Source organism: Stomoxys calcitrans, chromosome 3 (assembly GCF_963082655.1).
Source record: "Stomoxys calcitrans chromosome 3, idStoCalc2.1, whole genome shotgun sequence".
NCBI classification, from domain to species: domain Eukaryota; kingdom Metazoa; phylum Arthropoda; class Insecta; order Diptera; family Muscidae; genus Stomoxys; species Stomoxys calcitrans.
This window is the reverse complement of record NC_081554.1, coordinates 139,875,747-139,899,600: the sequence shown is the minus strand read 5'-3', so window position 1 is coordinate 139,899,600 and position 23,854 is coordinate 139,875,747. Positions and strand designations below refer to the sequence as shown.

At 44.9% G+C, this 23,854-nt stretch overlaps 1 protein-coding gene and 1 pseudogene across 1 annotated transcript; one reads left to right on the top strand and one right to left on the bottom strand.

The window, feature by feature from the left end:
* Positions 1–666: 666 nt before the first annotated feature.
* LOC131995793 (histone H1-like) lies at positions 667–1,353 on the top strand (annotated as a pseudogene).
* Positions 1,354–15,343: 13,990 nt separating this feature from the next.
* On the bottom strand, positions 15,344–15,726 carry LOC131995797 (histone H4-like). The gene has a single exon (XM_059364895.1). The coding sequence runs from the start codon at positions 15,721–15,723 to the stop codon at positions 15,412–15,414; it is 312 nt and encodes a 103-aa protein (XP_059220878.1). The 5' UTR covers positions 15,724–15,726; the 3' UTR covers positions 15,344–15,411.
* Between the last annotated feature and the right edge of the window lie 8,128 nt (positions 15,727–23,854).

Below are 23,854 nucleotides of genomic sequence, written 5' to 3'. Positions count from 1 at the left end.
AAATCTATCATTTCTATAATATTTTATGATAAAATTTTCCTAAAACATTTTTACATTAGAGCTTTCAAATTAATTTGCAGAAAAACTTTTATTCATGGAAAATACGCCAATATGGTGAATTCAACTGTCATAGACTACATAATAAAATCGATTATTTCACTATGAAAATCATCCAAATTTTCACTTTTTTTTACACTTCTTTCAAGAAAACATATCAAGATTCCATACTAAATTTTTATAAAAACCAATTTTCAATAAAAATTGGAAAATTTTTTAATTTAGTTACAATTTTATCATAACATTTTTATAAACTTTCAACTCAAACCCTTATAACTCGGTAACGCTTAAAGATAATTAACTCGGATTTTCTTTAATGATTAGCTGGATATCTCTACTAGAAGAATTGTATAAAAAATAAAAAGAAATTGTTACTATCTCATCGTAAAATGAATAATTCTGTGAAAACTTTTGTAAAAATTTTTATTCGCTTCCACACAACGTTTCGCAAAATTTCGTAGTTGACTACTATGTACTTCTCATAATTTCGATGTACCCAGCCATCACTAGTCTAAAGGTTGAAACCATATTTTCAACCAATCAGCGTACACCAGTAGTGAGTGTATATTTACAAAGTGTTAAAGTGTGTTTAAAAAGAAAAATATAAGTGAAATCATGTCTGACGCCGCCGTTGTTGAAGCCACCGCATCTCCAGTCGCCGCTGTTGAGAAAAAGGCACATAAGAAAGCCGCTGCCAAGGCAAAGAAACCCTCTGCTGCCCCAAGCCATCCACCAACCCAACAAATGGTCGATGCTGCCATCAAAACATTGAAAGAACGTGGTGGTTCCTCATTGCCTGCCATCAAGAAATACTTGGCCAGCACATACAAAGTTGATGCTGTAAAATTGGCCCCATTCATCAAGAAGTACTTGAAGAGCGCTGTTGCTAGTGGAAAATTGATCCAAACTAAAGGTAAGGGTGCCTCCGGTTCATTCAAATTGTCCCCATCTGCCTCGAAGGAACCTAAAGCAAAGAGCGCTGAAAAGAAGTAGAAGGCCCCAGCCGGTGAGAAGAAAAAGAAGGCAGCAGCACCCAAAAAGACAGCCGGTGAAAAGAAAGCCGCTGCAAAGAAGCCTTCCGCTGCTAAAAAGACCGCCGAGAAGAAGAAGACCGAAAAGGCCAAGGCTAAAACTGCCAAAAAGACAGGTACAGTTAAAGCTAAACCCGCAAAAACAGCCGCCAAAGCATCAGCCACTAAACCAAAGGCACCCAAGGCAAAAACCACCGCTGCCAAGCCCAAAAAGGCTGCCGCAGCAAAGAAGCCAGCTGCCAAGAAGACCGCCGCTAAGAAGTAATTTTTCCATGCAAAATTACTTATCATGTCAAAATTATTATTTTCGATATTCGAAAGCAGTATATCTAACAGCCCTTTTCAGGGCTACAAAAAATTGTTAAAAAGAGACCAAATTTGACTCAAACAATTTTTTAATTACCTAATAAATACTATGTTAATTTTAAGGGAAAAGCTAATCACAGCCCTTTTCGTAGCTGTAAAACATCTGTTGAAATCTTTTAATACCATTGTTACCTAATATGGGAATAAATTACCCTTTAAGGAAATTTAAGTAATCACATGTTAAATGGGATTTTTTCCGCAACTGGATTAACTGTTTCACTTAGGGTCATAAACCAAAGCATTTACTAAGAATTATGAAAATCACTTAATGTTAAAGAAAATCTCATTTAGCATACCTAACCAATAAGAGAGTGGCGTACAATATTCCCTTCAAAAATCGCACTTAGCATACCTATTTCATTCTTTACGAGCATACCTACCCATAGATCTCGCGTACAAACGCATAAGTCCACATATACATCTCTACACCATTTCACGCTAACATACTAGTATACATCCCTAAAAAATTTAGTATCAACACACACGCTCACATATACTCGAACATCAATACAACGTTGCATACCGAGTGTTTGAGCATAAGAGCAATATGTGTTGATCATACTACTGTAGATGTAGATGGTGCTAAGCAAGGAGGGCAATATTAGAGTATGGGTAGTATACATATTTTATTTTAAAAAAGTAATAAGGGCAATGTGAGGGTGAGTGGTAGATATATTTTTTCTTTAAATTTGTAAATATAAATTAATGTTAGTTGAATAACGAATTAAGTCTCTTTTTTAATTTATTTTGTGGCCCTGAAAAGGGCCTTTGATGTTGTAGGGAAAATATTGTACGACGAAATAAGTATGCCATTTACTTGGAGCTGGTGTACTTAGTAACGGTTTTGGTACCTTCACTGACAGCGTGCTTAGCCAACTCACCGGGCAATAATAGACGGACGGCAGTTTGGATTTCCCGACTGGTGATGGTGGAACGCTTGTTGTAGTGAGCCAAACGGGAGGCTTCGGCGGCGATACGTTCAAAGATATCGTTGACGAAACTGTTCATGATGCTCATGGCCTTTGAGGAGATACCAGTATCGGGATGGACTTGCTTCAACACTTTGTAAATGTAGATAGCATAACTCTCCTTACGCTTGGTGCGTCTCTTGGTCTTGTCACCCTTAGTGATGTTCTTTTGTGCTTTGCCGGCCTTCTTTGCTGCTTTACCACTGGCTTTTGGAGGCATTTTCACTTGGTTTTTTTTTAAGTCACACAAACACTTTTAACACTGTTCACGATTTTGTGTGTTTGATGGCTTACTCGGAATATTTAAACCATTTCATGCACAAGATATTCAGGTAGACGAAAACAGTCGCTATGTTTACGAAAATCCTCTAAATTTAGCTACACGTTGGATCCGAAAGTATAAATACTGCAGTTCATGCTGCGAACTAATATCGGGATTCAGTGTTTAGCTCTTGTGCAGTGCAGACCAGTTTCGGAGTGTTCAAGTGTTTGATAGCGAATTTTAATCTCAGTGTTTGATGACAGATTTTAACCTGAGCCAGTGGGCATTTAACTTGATTAAGTGCAATTGTGAGAAGCGAGAGTAGTCACCAGGGTTGGCAAAACCTAAGATCAAGTTTCAAGTTTTCAAGTTTTGATTTATTCCCATGTTATTTCAAATTTCTTTTACAAGTTGTGTCTTATAACTATCTTATTTCTAATACAATTTCTCTTAGCACTTATATCTATCTAAGAATATTCCTTCCATAAGAACTTAAATGTTTATACTGAAGTCCAGCCCATTTCCAACTTTCAATCCGAAGGTTTCCAAAACCCTAACTCAATATTCCAAAACCCAGGAAAGGGACAAAACCTAGGTCCATGAAAACTAAAGCTACTTAATACTATAGTAAACAAAAATCACAAAAGGTATTTACAAAAACAAAATAAAAGTAAAAACAAACCAAATACTTCACACAAAAGGTATATACAAAAACTAAACAAAACAATAATAACCCAGAGCATACTATGTACAACTATTTACAAGTCCCTGTCTACTGATCGGTGGCGTAGACCGTATCTCCAATGTCAAGACTCCCAAACCTTCTGTGGTAAAACAAAAGTTTACCATCACCATCATATAACATGCCGCTATCGGCCATAAGAGGAAGACATGTGGGGGGAAGGGCTTTCCCATCAACCTTTAATCGTTCAAATCTTTCCCCAGTGGGAAATAACTCTCGGACATGTCCGTTCGGGTGAGTTGGATAGCGCTGTAGGTGGCAGATAGATGATCCAACCATGAAGGCATCAATTCTGGGCATGCCGCCTTCTCTATAAACCCGACGATTCGAAGGCATCCTCATTTCCCCGCTCGCCGTCATATACCATCTCATATCGAGGGCGTATCGCAGCATATGGCGCTCAAAACGCCTCACACGTTCCATTTGCGCCGATGATATAAACGCCCATACAGGATGTGCGTACGAAAGGACCGGTCTAACAACCTGCTTATACATTATGAGCTTCACCCGGCTGCTCAATCCCCTTCTTCCTCTAAAGAGGGACCCATATGCATGAAAAGCAGCCCTTGCCTTCTCCAATGTGTAGTCTATGTGGCGAGTGAAAGTAAATTCCTCCTGAAAGACCACTCCGAGGTATTTCATTGTCTTCTCGTTCCTTATGAGCTGACCGTTCATTCTTATCTCAGGGACATAGCCACGAGCATTCTTGTAAAGATTCTTCCTCTTCCCTCTAAAAACGATCGAAGAGCATTTCTCAATATTAAGCCTAAGCCTCCATTCCCTGAAATACACTTCCAGTTTCCCAAGGTACAGTGACAAATTCCTGGCGGCCATCTTCGCCCTGGGATGGCAGGATGTCACTAATATATCATCCGCATATATGACCAGAGTTTCCCCTGTCTCAGGCTCCGGAATATCTGCCAGGTACAAATTATACAATACCGGTCCCAGTACCGAACCCTGAGGGACTCCAGCCACAATCGCCCTATCCCTCGATGTCGCCTGCCCAATAAACACCGAAAAAGATCTCCTCTTGAGATAGCTGGAAATCATTACGCAAAGATGTTCAACGAAGCCGTAGGAATGTCTCATTTTCCTAACAATACCCTCCTGCCATACCATATCGAACGCTTTCTCAAAGTCCAATCCTACTGCTATAGTCGCACAACGGGCATTAAAACCATCCGTGACCTTGCTCGCGAGGGACAGGAGGGCATGTGTAGTCGAAGTCGCTCTTCTAAAACCAAATTGCGCGTCCTTAAGGATGGCATTATCCTCTATATGGTCATTCAACCTCTCCAGAATCACATTCTCGAGCAGTTTCGATACGTTGGACAGCAACGATATGGGCCTGTAACTGGCAGCAGCTGTCGGATCCTTACCCGGTTTAAGGACTGGGACAACCTTTGATTTCTTCCATAACCCTGGGAAATATCCCAGGTTAAGACAATGGTTGAAAAGGATGGTCAGGAACTCCCAGGTTGCCGCGTCCACCTTCCTCAGAATGAAGTTCGGAATACCATCAGTGCCCGAGCTTTTCTTGTTGTTCAGCCGTCTGATTATAGAACCTACCTCATTCGTCTTTAGTAGTTTCAATTGCCTTGGGACTCCCAGGGAGCCATCAGCTCTGATTTCCTCGCTGAACTCGACTATAGGTGTATGTGACGTCAAGTCTATGAATCCCTCCTCATCATCGGTGGACCCTGCACGCTGCTGAATCTCCGAGAGCTTATCGGCCAAAGTCTCCGCCTTGGACTCCTCCGAGATCTGTAGTTCGCCGTTCGGCCCCATGAGATCTCCAATCTTTGTCCTTCTCTTGGCCGCACAAAGTCCCTTCAGCTTCTGAAACATATTACAACCTGGCCTGATGGCTCCTAATATCTCCAGTTTGGCCTCCTCTTCAAAAATAGCAATTCTTTGAGCAATTATATTGCCTAAGTTCCGAATAATCGCTCCCAGGGTATTAGCCTCCTGACGGTCAAGCAGCCGGTGTCGTCTTCTCCTGAGAGACTTCTTCTGTCTGATCAACTCCAGTATATCCTCTGGAAGGTCCCTCATTACTCCTCGGCAAGGTCTGAATCGCTTGATCGACTGGCTCATGGCCTCCTCAAAGGCTGAATTCATCCCGGCAATTGCGCCATCCACCTCCTCTATAGTGCAATTCCTATTTACAGGAAGTCTGTATCTATCTAGTCCCTGTGCCAGAACGCTATTAAGTCTCCTGATCTTGACAGACCTATAATCAAAAGCCTCTATTGGAGGGAGGGTCTGCAATCTGTCCAGTTCCACGTTCATCAATACTGCCTCGTGATCTGAATCGTAGTCTAAGGTTGCCAAAAGGGTTGCCCCAGCTGGTCTAAGTCCGCTTGTAGTCATAAAAATGTCAATATATGACTCACAGGTCGCGCTACACCTTGTAGGTTCCGCCGTTGGCCAGATCTTAATCGTGGGACTTAACCTCATCCACTCCTTAAGTGTCCTACCGCTTCGATTGATGTCATTGCCACCCCAATCCGTGTGTTTGGCATTCAGGTCCCCTGCTAGCACCGCCTCACTCGGTCCTATAATGTCTAGCAGCCTATCGAGATCTCCAGTCCCCAGGGCAACATGCGGTGCACAATATAAAGATGCGAAGTAGACGAATCCACCATCTGTCCATACCTTAACGATAGTCCCCTCTAGCTCACCTAGGTCCGCAACACAGCACTCAGACCTTATATTTTCCTTTATAAATATCGCCGTCCCTCTTTTCCTATCAGACTTGTCCGTCCTGTAGCACCTATAACCTCTTAGTTCCAGCCGATTACATCTCCTCATCCCATGTTCCGCCACCATCAGAACATCCGGTCTATGTGTATCCACGAAAATCTTCAAGTAGTGTCTTCTGTGCAAGGACACTATGGAATTCACATTTATGAATATACACTTATATCTAGACATCAAGCTTCATAGACAACAAAAGCCCGTACAGCGCACGGGTCCTCTCTTCATCCGTCTGCAGCCTCCGGTAGGTCTCAGCATAGCTGCCGATCTTATTCAGACAAGTTATAAGGTTTCCGCCTAGAAGCCGTCTGCATTCCTCATCAAACATGTCCACGGCCCGATTGACTCCTGATCCTCCTTGTTGAGTCATTCCAGGCCCATTCGCCCGGGTTCCCCTTATAGCCTCCGCAAATGTCCTACCATCCGTGACCGAATGCGGATTTGTCCTATTCACTGAAACCGCGATAGGTGGTGCAATCGTACGTCTTGATCTCTTCTGAAGAATCTCCAGTCGTCTCGGGCAGTCTTTGGCACTCGCCACATGTCCATTGATCTTGCAGTTAATGCAATATACGGGAACTCCAATAGCGCGCACTATCTGCCCAGTCGTCGGATCCGCTGTTATCACCTCTTCGGTGTTGTTCTCTCTATCGGGGATTTGGCATTTCTCTGGTCCATGCGAGCCACCACACTTCACACACCGGTACGTCATCTGACAGTTCGAGGATACATGTCCATATCGTTGGCAATTACGGCATTGGGTGAGACCCTTCATCTTATTCCTCTTGATCTCAACGCGGCAGTGAAGAATATAGCGTATACCCATAAAGGCCCTGATGTCCGAGTCATTTCCTAGTTGGACGATCCATCTGCCTCCCGCTAGTTTAATTATTTTCTTTAAGTCCAGTTCAATGTCAAGACTCTCGAGAAAAGCCTTCAAATCATCCTCCTCGTATGTTTCCGATAGCCCACGTATCAGATGTGTACTGGGTTTGGACTCTTTTGGAGTGTAAGTATAATAATTCAAATTCATATCCTTTAACAAAACCAAAGTTCTCTCATGATCCTCCACCTTAGACAGCTGGAGACCTACCACATTCCTATTAATCAGTCTAAGACCAAACAAACCATGACCCAGGTGCCTAGACAATCTGTCAGTCAATTCCTTCGGATTGCTCCCATATATCTTAATAACTGGTGGGCTGGACTTACCTTTGACCTTATTCTGCATGCTGCCCCGAGGGTTTCCTCCAGCTGCTCCGTTTGTAGGATTGCGTATGCTCGGTTGAGCGCCTGTAGCAACTTTCTGCATCAATTTTGGAATGGCTCCAGTCGAACTGCCGGTGGACCCCTTGGGTACTGTTCCTGTGCCGGCACCGGTTGCTGCTGTTTTCATGCACGCATTCAACGCTGTGTCAAGGTTTGCAGCTACCTTGACCGACTTGAGACTTAAACCTGGCATTTCTTCAGTCTCCATTTGTTGGACCTGACCGGTATTAACGTTAATAGTCGAGGTTCCAGTTGATGGTAGTTGGTTGGTGTCTGTTGTGACGAAACTATTGCTTTCTTTTGATGCTGCTGCCCTTAATACGGCAATTTGCTGTTCTAGGTTTTTAATTGTTTTATAACAATCATCGACGGTGAGCTGAAGCCTGAGGATTTGATATGCAGCATCACCCTCATCTTCACTGCCACTGCTAGATTTATTTTTCTTCCTCTTTTCTTCGTTTTTGCCTCAGTAAGTTGGCTTCCATCAGTCGAATATTGATCCAAATTAACCTTTCCATCAATAGCTACAGACCAATCATCCTTAGTCTCTGGTCTAACATGGGCGCCCGTCTTATGACGCCCCATATTTACATTGTCTTCGTTCGGTTCAGCCATTGCCAAAACGCCAAATCTATTGTTGTCACCAGTCGAACTCATTCCGCCAGTGGGTAAATCATAATTCAATTGCAAAAATTTATGCGTATTCTCGCCTTCTATTCGATTCTCGCGTCCCAGAGGGACATGCGTATTTCGCTGACTTGAGTGTGCCAGCACTGGCGACTACTCCCGCTTCTCAAAATTCGATATACCAAAAGTCTTTCAAAAGTCTATTTGCGCAACACTTGCGACTACTATTAATTCTCAAAGTTAGTACTTATAGACACGTAAAGTCACTTAAAATTGAGATTGGATATGTTATCAAACACTTTTTTTTCACTTTCCGCTTTCGTTGTTGTCACTTCGAGCACCAAACACAGAATTAATATTCCTTCATCCTCTGGCAAAACCTAAGACTTTTTGTTTGGAGTACCTTGCTTTTTTGAGAAGCGAGAGAAGGCAGCAGTGCTGCGCGAATTATTTATTACTTAACCTGTAATTTTGTGAAGTGCATAGGAGGCGCTGTAGTGGAGATTAACGAGTTTTTGTTGAATATTCGCGGCGAATGCAACGGTGGACGTGAGGAAGCCGTTGCAGTAGCCCGTGTTCCTGCATTTCGACCCGCATCTGGGCCGAGAAGTGAAATATTCTTGCAACCTGATAAAATGGTTCATGGAAATGAAGCAGATCTTGCTATCACTAAAAGTGAAGGCACCTTAAGAACTTTTGAATTACCGAATTCTTTGGACGTTGTTGCTGATATGCAACGTGATTTGGATCCAGCTGCATTATCAGCTGACAAGAAAGCGGCTGAGAGAGCCGATATGACTGTGGCCTCCAACTCCAATTCCGTGTCAGGGGCAAACCCAATCCCTAAGAAGAACAAAAAAAAGAGAAAGAAGCGTAAAAGTGACGGAAGCAACGATTCCGATGGCGCATATGCCGACTTTAAACTGAAGCTGGACAATGAGAGAATGGCTGATGAGCTCCGCCTGGCTCAGACTAAGATGGATGAGTATCGCCAGCAGATAAATACACTCATCAATACGGTCCAGAGATTGTCCGACGAAATCTCTTTGCTGCGAAATTCTCTTGCTGAAGGGCATAATGAAGAAGATAATGCTGCCTGGGTAGCCGAAAACTCAGGTATGGCGATGGATGAAGAGGAGACAGTGGTCTTGGCCGACGCTGGCAAGGCAATAAAAGATGGCCCGCTGCCTAGGGCATCTTCATCATATGCTAGTGGGCTAGCATCTTCAACTGACGCAGTTCCGGGAACAGCAACTGAGAAGCCGCCCCCTCCCAAGGCGACGAAGGCATCTACATCTTCTGCTGGTGCACTGGCAGCACCAACTAACATGACTACAGTGACGACGACTGATAAATCGCCTGCTCCCAAGGCAACGAAGACATCATTTGGCTCTGGAGTTAACACCGGTGCCGTTCCAAGGGCTCCGGCACCTGTTGGTTCTAGTGATACGACTATGGCTAAGGGCGTCTCTGGGAGACTCCTTCCGGCGATAACCCTCTATAATGTAGGTGTTAGAGAGGCAACGACGATTTTGTTGCGCCATTTGAAGAAGGAAGAATTCGTCATTGAGTTGGCAGGTAAGTCATCGATTTCTATAAGAGTTAGAGGGCTTGAGAATTTCGAGAGGATCAAGGGGCTGCTCAAGGAACGTGGGTATGAGGCACATACGCACACCCCTAGGGAACTGTTGCCTTACTCTATTTTGATTGTTGGGCTGTCCAGGGAGTTCACGAAGGATGAGGTGCGGGATTTCTTCTCCTCGCTTGAATTTAAGGTCGTATTTTTGGATGCGACCAATGTGTCACCGGACAAGTGGGTTGTCCGCCTTGGTAGGGACACGGATGTTGAGAGGCTGTACAAGGTTGACTTGATGCTCCACTGCAAGGTGGTTTTGCGTAAGAGTAAGGGCCGTGACATAACACAATGCTTCAACTGTCAGAGATTTTCCCATGTGTCTGCGCATTGTACCATGAGGTACCGCTGCGTCAAATACGCTGGTTCACACGGCCCCGGTAATTGTGGGGTACCGCCTAAGGGGCAGGAGGCCGACGAAGGACAGCAGTCTACCGAAGCTGGCGATAGCCAACTGCGGTGTGCGAACTGTGACGTGGCTGGTCATGCGGCCAGCTCACGCACCTGCCCAAGTCGCCAGGCTCTTCTGAGGAAAGTGACCGAAAGGAAGCAGGTGGCTCAGGATAAAGCCAGGGCCCGAACTACTCGGTTGAGTAATTTGAACTCAGGCGTATCCTATGCTTCGGCTGCTCGGTCACACCTCGGCGCCCCACAATCCCGCGCCCCCCAGCGCGCTGCTCACTTCGAGGATTTTTCGGCTCGCGACCGATACTTGCCTAACCCCTTGGGGGTCCCGCGTCCTGGTATGGAGGATATTCACCGCCGCGGCAGGACTATTGCTGAGTCCTGTCGGGACTACTATGGAAGGGATCTGATGTCGGTGATGGCCAGTATCAGGGAGTTTGGTCCTGAGTTTGACAGGCTGGAGAGAGAAGGGAACGGCCCCAGTTCGTTGTTGGGCCTTCTTATCAATATACAGGGTTTCTAATGTTGAACGCCATTTTTATTAATGTGAATTCACTTGTTTCGTTGAGCAAGAGACACTTCCTTCGTTTATTTATAGATGAGCATTGCCCGGATATTTTACTGATCGCTGAACATCGATTCTCTAACAGGCATAGATTCTCCATGGATGGTTATGTGGTTTATAGGCAGAACAGGGAGGCAGGTGCTGGTGGTGGCACGGCGGTTTTAGTAAGGGAAACCTTTAGGTCTGAACAGGTTGTGATTGGTACTGGCCTGATTGAGTCTTGTGCCAGCAGAGTTTGGAGGTCGGATGGTTAGTCGGTGGTTTTTGTGTCGATGTACTTGCGCCCGCAGTTTGAGCTTAGAATTGGTGATTTGGATTCCTTGGTCGCCTTGGCTGGTACTGATGAAGTTTTGATAGGTTGCGATTTGAATGCTAAGCATCCCGCCTGGGGAGGGGCCGAGGCAGACTCTAGGGGTCGTTTACTTCATAGATTCCTTATCGATTCTCCGGAATTTGACACGGGTCCCACCGACGAACCGACCAGACCGAATGGCTCGGGTGGGTCGCACATTGATTTATTTCTTTGGACCCCCGGCATACCTCCGGGGGATGGAACTCCTCTGATGACACATGACTTTGAATCGGACCATAGGGCGGTCCGTTTTCCCCTTGCCTTGATTGATCTGCAACCGCGTGAGCCCACGACTTTTTTCAATTTCCCAAAGATGAATGTCCGCCGCTTCAGGCGACTTTTAGGAGATCGTCTACCGGCCATTTCTCTTCCGACTGACTCGAATGTGACCCGCGAGATGATTGATGTTTGCATAGAAGACCTTTCCTCTGCTTTTGGCGAGTCTATTGCGGGCTCCACACCAAGGGTTACCCCCCGGTCCGCTTCCCTTGGCCCGTTGCCGTCGCATATATTACGATTTATCCAGGAGCGTAAACGTCTGCGTAGAGTGTTGCATAGGTCTGGGGATCCCGGACGCCATCTCATTCTCCGTGCGGATATCCGAAACCTGGGCAGGATTATTGAGGGTGCCATATAGAACTACGGGAAGGACCGTATGGAGGAACGATTGGAGCGGATACGGGTCAACTCCTGGACGTACGGAAAGGTGAAGTCCGCTGCAGGTCTTGCCGCTAGGGAGCGCATAGAGGGGATTCGTTCGTCGAATGGATCGATCATCTTTGATGATAGGGGTAAGGCGGAATGTCTCGCTGAGACCCTGGATGGTGTGCAGGATGCGATGGACTCGGTTGACACCTCACTCAGATCCATGGTGGATCGTGCTGTGGCTGATGTGGATGATGGGACGCCGCTGGTGACTTTTTCTAGGGTATTTATGGCTGATGGTTCTACGATTTCAGATAGGTCGGAGTGGAGTAGGGGGGCTTTGTCTCTTCGGTCCGGGTGCGCGAGATGTTGGTCACCAGACCTTCGAAAAGATCTAGTGGAATTGACCGAGTTCCGGACATTGTATTGAAGAGGACAGATGAATTGGTTCATACCTTTCTCGCTGTCCTCTTCAATCATTGTCTGAATCTTGGCTACTTCCCGGGAGCTTGGAAGAAGGCCATGGTGGTCCCGATTAGGAAACCCGGCGCCGATCCACTCTCTGCCACGGGTTATCGACCTATCTCTTTACTCTCGTCTTTTGGCAAGCTACTTGAGGCGTTTCTTCTCTCCAGGATTAAGGATGTACTTGAGGACAGGAGGATTCTGCGCGATTGCCAGTTCGGCTTTCGGTCTGGCCTTGGGACCTCGCACGCACTTGTAGCCCTCACCGACTTTGTTGTTGGGGGCTTCGAGAAGAGGTGGGGTTCCATTGCGATCAGTTTGGATTTTTCCAAGGCGTTCGACACGGTCTGGCACAACGGCCTTCTTTATAAGCTCCAGTCCTTTGGCTTTGGTCATCAGACATGTAGGATGATAGCAAGCTTCCTTCGGGGGCGCGTATATAGGGTTAAAGTCGGCGAGGAGATGTCTGTGCAGCGCCACGTTTCAGCAGGGGTGCCGCAAGGTTCTCTGCTGGGACCGGTGTTGTACAACATCTTCGTTTGCGACATTCCTGCACCCCCCGAAAGGTGCTTGCTTTTGACCTACGCGGATGACGTATTGGTGGTGAGTTCTGGTCCAAGGGCCAGCACGGTTACCGGACGGCTCAATGCGTACCTTGCGTCTCTGCATGGCTATTTCAAAGACTGGGGCCTGAGGCTCAATGTTGGTAAGTGTGTGGCAGTCGTGTTTAGCGGCAAGTCCAAACGGATTGTCTATCCGAATTTCAGACGCTATGTCCCTGTGCTTCGTATAGGTGGCCGGATTATTCGTGTGCAGGATTCTATGAGGTACTTGGGCGTTGTTTTTCACGGTCGATTCGACTTCTGTAGACATGTTGATTTCGTGCTCTGTAAGGCCAAGTCTGTTTACTTTGGCTACTGCAGACTCCTCGGCATGAGGGGTGGTCTTCCTCCTGATGTAAGGGTTCTGATTTACCGACAGGTAATCAGGCCCATACTTACATACGCCTTTTCCGCCTGGTGTGGTATTTCGTCACACCAGATGGAAAGACTACGTGTATGAGAAAGGAGGATCATTAGGACATGCCTTGGGATGAGGAGACGCGTTGTGGTGGATGGTTCTGTCAGGAGTACACCGTGCAGGCAGATATCCCATATATCTGCCGTTGATTTCCCTAGGATTGATGTGTTTATGGTTAGGAGCGCCCTCAGATACTTTGAAAATTCTCGAGCTTCTAGTAACTTGATTGTTCAAGCTTCTCTTGACCATCCTCCGGACACTTCATCCGAGGTCACTATGAGGCATTTACGCCCGTCAGCCCTTGCCAACTTGAATGATGAAGGGATGCTGTTCTCTGATGACGTCCTGATATTTTACCATAGGAGATGTTCTCGCGGAAGGGGTGCCCCGGAGTCGAGTCGATGTAAATAGTGTACATAGTCTTTAGTTTAGATATCGTTTAGTTTTTAATTTCTTGTATATATTATTTAGGTTTATATTTATGTACTTTTTAGTTTAAGTTACCTTTTTAAGTTTAAATTTTAAGTTTTGAGAGAATTGCCCTTTTTAAGTTTGTGCTAAATTTTCGGGTGACATGATCTAATTTTTTTTTTCTTATGTATTTTAAATGAAGAGTGTGATGTATATTGCTACTCCTGTTGTATTCAACTGAATTTGGAAGACCCTGATATATTTTTTGCTGGGTAATATTGTATACGGAATCTTTATTTTCTAAGGTTGTTTTGTAAATTAAATTTAAGAATTTCATCAATAAAATGGCCTTTTGCAAAAACAAAAACAAAACTGCGAACTAATATCATTTGTGTTTCAGTGCTAAGTGAAGTGAATTAAAAAAATAACTAAAAATGTCTGGTCGTGGTAATGGTGGCAAAGTTAAGGGAAAGGCAAAGTCCCGTTCCAACCGTGCTGGTCTTCAATTCCCCGTCGGTCGCATCCATCGTTTGTTGCGCAAAGGCAACTATGCTGAACGTGTTGGTGCCGGAGCTCCAGTTTACTTGGCTGCTGTCATGGAGTATTTGGCCGCTGAAGTTCTTGAATTGGCTGGCAACGCTGCTCGTGACAACAAGAAGACAAGAATTATCCCCCGTCACTTGCAATTGGCTATCCGTAATGACGAAGAATTGAACAAATTGCTGTCCGGTGTCACCATTGCTCAAGGTGGTGTATTGCCAAACATCCAAGCTGTTCTCTTGCCCAAGAAGACCGAAAAGAAGGCTTAAATTATCTACGAGCATCAAAGAAAAAATGTAAATACAGGCCATCGTATAAATCAACAACAACAATCCGTCCTTTTCAGGACGACAAAAATTTTTTTAAAAGAGAAAAAACTATATCAAACCTTATTTTATCAAGAAAATTTACTTAAAAAATAGTTTTAAATAATAAATAAAATTTTAATTGTAGTTAAATTTAAAAAAAAATATTTTTTGGTCGATTTTTTTTTCAGTGGATTTGGTAATTTGCTAGCAATTTCGTTATTCGAAATTTCCTTAAACAATCCTGTTTTAGGCGTAAATACAAAAAAAATCTGCCATCTATTGTTTATAGGTAAACATTTTCAAATATGTTTACATCTTATCGACTATTGCAGGTCTTTTAATATACATGTCATAATTATCAGTTATCAATTATCATGTATCAACATTTCGCCTTTTTGCATACATTAACATAATAAGAATTTAGTTTTATCGACCCTACTCAAGATTATCGGCATTTAATAGGAGCAATGTTACCATTAGGGTACTGTAAAAACTATTTATTTTACATTTGAATATCACATGGTAATCATTGTTCATTTTCTGATGCTAAAAAAAATTGGCATATGTAATAACAAAACATCGAAACGAAGTATCTACGATCGTCCCTCTTCGTACATTTGTGACAAAGTTAGCAGCTCCAAGCAAAGGAAACATTTAATGGTAGTATATGCGTGCATTTTGGTATCTGTGTGTATGTATGCTTTTTAGTGTTGTATACCATCGTTTCATCGTATTGTTCTAATGGCGTCGGTTTTAGTTTCGTCATGTATGTATGTATATTACAGAAGCTACATTTTTGCCGACGGCAAATTGAAAAATGGTAATATTTATTTTCAAATAAATTTTGTGTATTTTTTTTTTTTAGTAAAAATTTATAACAAGAAATATCTCTTTTTAAATATGTTTTGTGGTCCTGAAAAGGACCGATTGTTTTAGTTTTAAAGTTTTTAAAATTTTCTCCAAAATAGCGTCAAGATAATGTTTAACCGCCGAAACCGTACAAAGTGCGGCCTTGTCTCTTCAAAGCGTAGACGACATCCATAGCGGTGACGGTTTTACGCTTAGCGTGTTCAGTGTAGGTGACAGCATCACGAATAACGTTTTCCAAAAACACCTTCAGGACACCACGGCTTTCTTCGTAAATCAATCCAGAGATACGCTTTACACCGCCACGACGAGCCAAACGTCTGATTGCAGGCTTGGTGATACCTTGGATGTTATCACGCAACACTTTACGATGACGTTTAGCGCCACCTTTTCCCAAGCCTTTGCCACCTTTACCACGACCAGTCATTTTTTCACTTTATAAATTAAATTCACTTCACAAGATATGCACAAGAACTAATACTTACCATGATTATTTATTTATTTATTTACCATATTTTTCATTTAACAATTTTTGCCTTATAAGCTACGATCTTATGTCTTATTTTCTTTAGCATATATATATATATATTTCTATAAAGTTCTTACATTCTAATTATATACTAATGTTTTTGGTAGGCCAGCCAAACCCATTATCCTTATTTCATTCTAGTTCCACTTTAAAAGCCCGTGGAGTCTCTTATCATATTTGCCCTAGTAAAAAGGTAAAGAAAAACTCTAGGATCTAACTCTCAAATGTTTTTTTTTATATTTCCTACTTAAAACTAATAAAACGTATTTACATAACAAAAACTAAAAAGGAAATCATAATAAAACAAAAATTCAAAAAGGTATTTACATAATATTTACAGGTTCATAAACTTAAATTAACAATCCATTCTTGAAAGCAAAATTATTAAGGTATTTACAAAAAGGTCATAAAATTATTCTCTCCAAATTCTATTTCCCCCATAGGGGATCTCTCATTGCGAAGTACGATAAACAAGATCGTCAAAACCGTATGTTCGGAACCGTCTATGATAAAACAGCAGCCGACCATTCTCATCGTAAAGTTTCCCATTCTCGGACATGTTTAACAAGGAGGCCGGGGGTAAGTATGCCCCTTGTCGAATGTATCGGTCAAAAGTCTCATCAGAGACAGCGCAGCCCCTTACCATCTCATTTGGATGGCTGGAGCATTTCGAGAGTTGATCAAGGGCAGTCCGTGTCATAAATACATCGATCCGGCCCAAAGCGCTCAATTCATATATCCTCCTACAGCTAGGCCTGATCCAGTGCCCTTCCTCATCCATCCTGCATCTGAGATCCAGACAATATCTAAGGATCCTTCTCTCCAACATCCGAATCCTCTCCATCTGATGAGATGATATGGAGAACCATATCGGGAATCCGTATGACATCGACGGACGCACAATCTGTCTATATATGGCCAGTTTAACCCTCCGGCTCAGGCCTCCCCTTCCCGCGAGGGCACTGTACAATGCCTGGAAAGCCATCCTACCCTTCGCCATGACATGGTCCACATGACGCGTATAGGTCATGTCCTCTTGAAATACAATGCCCAGGTACTTCAGGACCCTTGCATTAGCAATCACCTCCCCTCCGATGGTCACCCTAGGTATATATCCCCTAGCGTTCTTGAATATCCGCTTCTTGATGCCCTTGAACATAATCGTTCTGCACTTCTCCACGTTGAGCGAGAGTCTCCATCTGTCGAAATAAATCCTGAGGGTCTCCAGGTACCTGGTCAAATTCCTCTCAGCTATCCTCGCGCTGGCATGAGTGGACGCCACCATTATGTCGTCCGCATATATTAGCAGAAGTTCCCCTCCCTGTGGGAGAGGAATATCTGCTAAGTATATGTTGTACAGTACAGGGCCCAGCACCGAGCCCTGTGGTACCCCCGCCATCACGGCCCTCGTATCAGACCTAACGGTCCCTAAGGCCACAGCAAATGATCTGCCTCTGAGGTACTCCCCCACCAAGGCAACAACATACCGATCGAAACCGAATGTCCTCATCTTCTCTACAATACCCATCTGCCACACGGTATCGAAGGCCTTCTGGAAATCCAAGCTGACGGCTATGGTAGCACAGCGGTCGTTCAACCTTCTTGTCACCCTGTCCGTCAGGGTCATCAGTGCATGTACCGTCGAGGTCTGCCTTCTAAAACCAAATTGGCAATCGCCAAGAACAGCCTCCGTATCGAGATGTTCGTTCAGCCTCTCCAGAATCACTATCTCAAACAGCTTCCCCACGTTCGATAGAAGCGAGATTGGCCTATATCCACCTGGGTCAGTGGGATCCTTGCCCGGTTTAGGTACTGCGACAACCTTGGACACCTTCCACTCCTTAGGGAAATATCCAACATTCAATGAGTGGTTGAATATTAGGGTCAGGGCAGACCATGCCCCTCTGCCAGCCCTCTTCAGAACAAAATTCGGGATTCCGTCTTCTCCACAACTCTTTTTGTTATTTAGCCTCTTGAGATAGGCTCCTATTTCCTCCACTTTGACCAGCCGTAACGGTACTGCGGTCGATCCCGGGATCACTGTCCCATCTGCAAAATAGTCTGTGCCAAAATCCATCATAGGTGCCAAGGGCTCTTCATCGTCATCAGGGGCGTATCCGGCTACAGCAGTCCCCTGTATTCTCGCAAATTCACTAGCTAGTATCTCGGCCTTTTCTCGATCGGCCACAGCTCTCCTGCCACCCGAGTCCACCAAGTCATCGATTCCCCTTCTCCTTAGGGCACCACTCAGCCCCTTCACCTTTCTGTACATGTCCTTGTCTGCGGAGATGGCCTGCAGCCTTCGAAGGTAATACTCCTCTTCAAACCTTGCTATCCGCTCGCCAATCAGTTTATTCATCCTCTTGATAATAGCCTTCGCAGTGGTGTAGCCCTGCGGGTCAAGAGTCCTATGTACTCTCCTCCTGAGCGTCTTCTTTTGGCGGATCAAATCCAAAATGTCGGGCGGCAGTTCCGGCAACCCATCTCTCTTTGGCGTAACCTTCCTAATGGTCTCTACCATGGTCTGATTAATAGCAGATGAAAGCTTTCCAACTGCCTCATCTATCTCAGCCGGCAACACATTGCGATCCCTAGGGAGCAATTCCGATCCAAGCCTCTCGGCCAGTTTCCGATTGAAGGCCCTGACATCCATCCTATTGAAATCATAGACCTCCACCCTCTCTCCAGCCCGCAACCCAATAGTTGTGGCCTCTAACACCACCGCCTTATGATCGGATTCAAAATCCACGATCCTCAGTCCACCCCTCCTCATGGCACCCTCTGTAGGTCGAATACCCACAGTAGTCAGAATCATGTCTATATACGACCCTGTCCCCATCGCACACCTTGTCGGCCCAACCGTAGGTCTAACCAGCAAAGACGGGCACGACAGCAGCCACTCGTAGAGCGCCCTCCCCCTTGTGTTCATCTGGACCCCACCCCATGAGCCATGCTTGGCATTAAGATCTGCGCCTATGACCGCCTCATCAGTCCCAATGACTGCCTCGACCGCATCGAGGCTTCCCACTCCCAGCGCCTCAGTCGGCCGTAAGTACAACGACATGGCAACGACGCTCCTGCCCCCGGTCCCTTTGATCCTGACTACTGTAGCCTCGACGTTTCCGAAATCCGACGCAAGCCTCTCCCCACTCAACCTGTCCGTCAAGCATATCGCCGTACCACCACCGGCGCTGCCCCCTCTCCGATCCTGCCTAAAGACCGTATAGCCCTGCAGACCATATGTGTGCCTAGCTGATAACTTCGTCTCGGCTATCAGTAGTACATCAGGTCTGTGCTCCCTCACAAACAGCTCCAAGTAGTGTCTCTTCTGGCGAGACACTAAGGAATTCACATTCAAGAAAATACACTTCAAACTAGTCATAGAGTCTCAGGCTAAGAAGCAGACCGAAAACGCCCTGCAATCTCTCATCATCATTCGTATATCGCCTGTATGTGTCGACAAACCCATTCACCTTCCTCATGCACGTGACAAAGTCCTTTCCTATGAGCCTCTTCAGCTCCCCATCAAACCAGCCCATCGCGGCTCCTACCTGCCCAGACGCTTCCCTAGACACCGGTACCGCATCCACCCTAGTCCGTAAACCGGCCGACTCAGCCATCCCTACAGCGCCAGCGAAGGTCCTACCCTGCTGCACAAAACTAGGCGCCACCGCCTCTCTCCGGGGCCCCACCGCTCTATTCACATTATTCGCCCTCGCAAACGACTTCCTCTCCTCCATCTCCCTAAGGAGACTTATCCTCTTTGGACACTCCTTTGAACTGGCCACGTGGCCATCCACCCCGCAATTAACACAGTGAACCTGCCGACCTATTCTCCTCACTATCTCCCCGGTCACAGGGTCCTTCTCCAAAGTCTCCTGACAATTCTGCTCTCTATTCGGGACCTCGCATTTCCCGGCCCCATGCGACTGGCCGCACTTGACGCATCTGTACGGCATTCTACAATTAGTGGACACATGCCCGAACCTCTGGCAATTATGGCACTGAACCAGACCCTTCCTCTTGTGGGTCTCAACCCTGACCCTGCAGTTCAACAGATACCTAAGCCTCCGAAAAGCCTTTATATCAGCACTTTTGTCCAATTGGACTACCCATCGGTCACCCCTCAGCTTGACCACATTCCTCAGACCCAGCTCCGGCATATTCTCATTAATATACCCCTCTAAATCCTCCTTGTCAAACGTGTCCGACAACCCCTTTATAATAACCGAAACCGGTTTTAACTCCCTCGGCGTAAAGGTGAAATGAGAGACCCCCCTTTCCTCCAAAAACTTCCTAATCACCTCATGGTCCCCATTCGTATTCAATTTAAGATTTATCAAGTTCTTATTAACAATATGCAGTGAAAAAAGATTATGTCCTAATCTCTCCTTAACATTACTTATCAATACCTTCGAATTGGAATTATATATTTTTATGACGGGTGGGCTGGCCTTACCTTTCGATCCTGTTGACGTTGTCGGTCCCTTTGTTGTTGAATTAATTTGGCCTCTCTCATGATCCATGGCTTCCTTCTCAGTATTTCTCTGCAGTTGTTGTTGTTGCTGCCCTGGCTGTTTTGGCACTGCTCCTTTGTTGGCTGGTAATGTGGCCTGCTGCCCTGCTATATCTACATTCATGTCCATATCGATTTCATGGTCGATTTCTAGGCTCCACTCTGTTGCTGTTATATGATGTGCTGTCGGCATGACATCGGCTTTTGTGATAGTTCTAGTCGGGTTGTTGACGACTTCCGTTGTTTTTGTAGTTTTGCCGAGGGGGTTGGCTGCTTCGGCATTTATATTCGTTTTTGCCATTGTTGTCGTTTGGCAATAGTTCACATTATTTGGCGGTTGGAGATTGATGTTGGCGTCTCCACCGGCCAATTTTGATGTTAATTGATTGTTTACCATCATAAGCTCATTTATTTTCTGGAGGGCTATCTGATGATCATTTTTTAATTGCTCTAGTTGTCTCGTGAGCTCTATTATTGCTGCATCGGCTTTTAATTTTTTGAAATCCCTGTCGCCGGAATTTCCCGATCTGTTTTTCTTTCTCTTCGTGGATTCACGACTCTGAACCACCTGGAAACCATCGGCTGTTAAAAATTCTTCTTCGGCAACATTGGCGTTGAGAGTACCATTAATGCTCGGGTTTCTATTGTTCATAGAATTGACTACTATGCGATTCTCATCGTCTGGGGTGCCAATAGCACCACCACTGCTATCACTCATGATGCACTTCAAGACTTCGTAATACTACGAAAGTTAACTTCTTTTGCACTTCGTATAAGTTCACTTCTAACACTTGATGTTTACACTTCGAGCGCTGCTCGGCTTCTTTGTCTCTTGTTGTGATCTTTCTTTTTTGTGTCTAATTGTGATTGTAATACTTACCATGCTGCGATACCTCATATTTATACAAAATCCGCTCTGAATTTACTACATACACATACGCTTCGATCTATCTTCGGGGTTGTTCGTATACACTTCGTGTGTACAGATACAAATGTTGAAGCATATACGCAGCACACACCCTTTTTGGAAACTGTAGCCCGCCAAATTTTTTCTATAAATATCGGGAATCGCTCCGTAAGGCAACTAACTATTCAGTGATTGGCATTTGAAGTGTGAACATCGTAAGCCAGCAGTGAAAGAGGCGGATAATAATAAAGTGTAAAATAAAATAAGATAAAGTTTGATAACAAAAATTTTAATCTAAAGGTGGTGAATTTTGGACATCTTAAGTGCCATTGTGTGAAGCGCTAGTAGTCACCAGTGCTGCGCAAAAACTTGATTTTGCCAATATTGGTATACTAAAATTTGAGAAGCAAGAGAAGATTGTCGACGTCCCTAGCGATCATGAGAATCGCATAGGAGGCGTCAGGATGAAGAAAATGGAAAACCTAAGCGAAGTAGTGCTAGTGCAACAAATTCAGTCGCTAGCTACGAATTTTCTCGCAAAAGTGAGAAAAGGAGGTCAAGCGAGAAAGACCATCATTATGAAAGCCTGAGATATGAAGCAAGGATAAGGGAACAGGCGAAGCAGATTGAAGTCTTGACATCAGACTACAAAAGAGCACAGGAGAAACTTGTGGAAATTGAAAATGAAAAATTGAATGCGGCAAAGCGCATCGACGATTTGGAAGCCAAGCTAAACGTGCTTACCAAGGAATTGGCTGGCAAAAATGTCAACGTCAGCCTACATATCCCGAATGAGTGGGTTGCAGATAGCACTCCAACAAATAATAATAAGAAGGTAGATTGGCATGCCGACACCAATCTAATGGAAGATAATGGCATAGTGCAAGGCCGTAGCACTATGGAATCGGAGATAGGCCGAGAGGCTCCGATGGAAGAAGAGATGATGACCAATGAGACTGTGGTACCAAGTCAAGGAGGCGAAGAGGTTGCTTTCAAAGAGGTGCGGAACAAACGCAATACCGGAGCAATCCCAAAGACGACCCGAAAGATGACCAATGATGGAACTGAGAAGACTAAGAATGAGGGGAAATCAGGTAAGGCCACCCCACCCATAATTAAGGTTTATGATGTAAATGTGAAGGATTTTACTAAGAAGATAACCGAGGTCTTAGGTCACAGCATTTTTACGCTGAATATGATCAATAGAAATTTGATAGGTTTGATGGTAGGGACGGTCCAGGACCATTCCAAGGTCAAGCAATATTTAGAGAACGAGAAGATTTCATTCTTCACATTTACACCTAAGAATTTGAGGCCATACTCTCTGGTGGTAAAAGGACTATCAGACACGTTTGATGAGGATGATCTCAAGGAGTTCATAGAGGGGAGACAGCTCGATGTGAAGATTACCAATGTTATAAAGGGGAATGGTGGTAGATGGATCGTGCAGCTGGACAGGGAGTCTGATGTGGGCGCTTTTAAGAAACTTAGGTATCTCTTGAACAGCAGGGTGTCAATAGGCAGATACAGGAGGAAAGGCATAACGCAATGCAGGAACTGCCAGAGATATGGGCATGCATCGATGAATTGCAGTATGCCTTATAGATGTGTTAAGTGTGGAGAAGGTCATGGCCCTGGTAAGTGTGTGGTGCCAAAGAAGGGTCAGGAGAACAAGGAGGTGGTCAGAACCGATCCTGATACAGGTCAGGTGGTGAGGACAGTGGAGCACCCGGTGAGGTGCGTGAATTGCGGGGTCGAGGGCCATGTGGCTAGTGCGAAGGAGTGCCCGGTTCGGCTCGAGATCTTGAGAAGGAAGACAGAGAGGAGGAATGTGGTGGTCAATGTTCCGCCACCCACTATAATGGCACCCATACGGAAGGTTGGTGTCCCAGATCGAGAGAATGAGGCATCATATGCAGGTGCTTTGAGAGGTACATCGAAGGAAATCAGGGCACCAGTACCGGCGACCAGGGGTATTGGTGAGACAGTAGGACAGACGATGCAGTTTTTCGATAAGGAATGCGAGAGACTTTTGGGCAGTGATTTTCTTACAGCCTTTAGGAAAGTTGAAGGGTATCTTGCGGATTACAAGAGGCTGAGAACGGACGAGGAAAGGACGCGCGCCATGGTGGGACTTATGGCGGCACTAGTCATGGGGAAGTAATGACTCTTAAGTATATTTTTATTAACGTGAATTCTCTTGTGTCTCGGTTCAAGAGACACTATATGCAATTATTTTTGGAACGACATAGACCCGATGTGCTGCTAGTTGCAGAACATAAGTTGACGGTGAGGAACAGGATATCGTTTAAGGGATATAAGTTATTTGTTGGAAATAGGAGAAACGGACGCGGAGGGGGCACGGCCATTTTTATGAGAGAGGGGATGAAAGGAGAGAGGATATCGGCTGATTTAGGAGCTATAGAGGGCACCATTATTAGACTGGGTACGTCAGGTGGTAGAAGTTGCATTGTTGCATCCCTTTATTTAAGACCACACGATAAGTTAAGTGAGACGGATCTCGAGGCATTGACAGAGGTGATTGGTACGGATGAGGCGATAATAGGTGCAGACCTGAACGCGAGGCACTATAGATGGGGGGATAC

What these genes read in the sequence shown, in the direction of transcription:
- LOC131995797 (XM_059364895.1), bottom strand. Translation starts at nt 15,723, where the DNA reads ATGACTGGTCGTGGTAAAGGTGGCAAAGGCTTGGGAAAAGGTGGCGCT.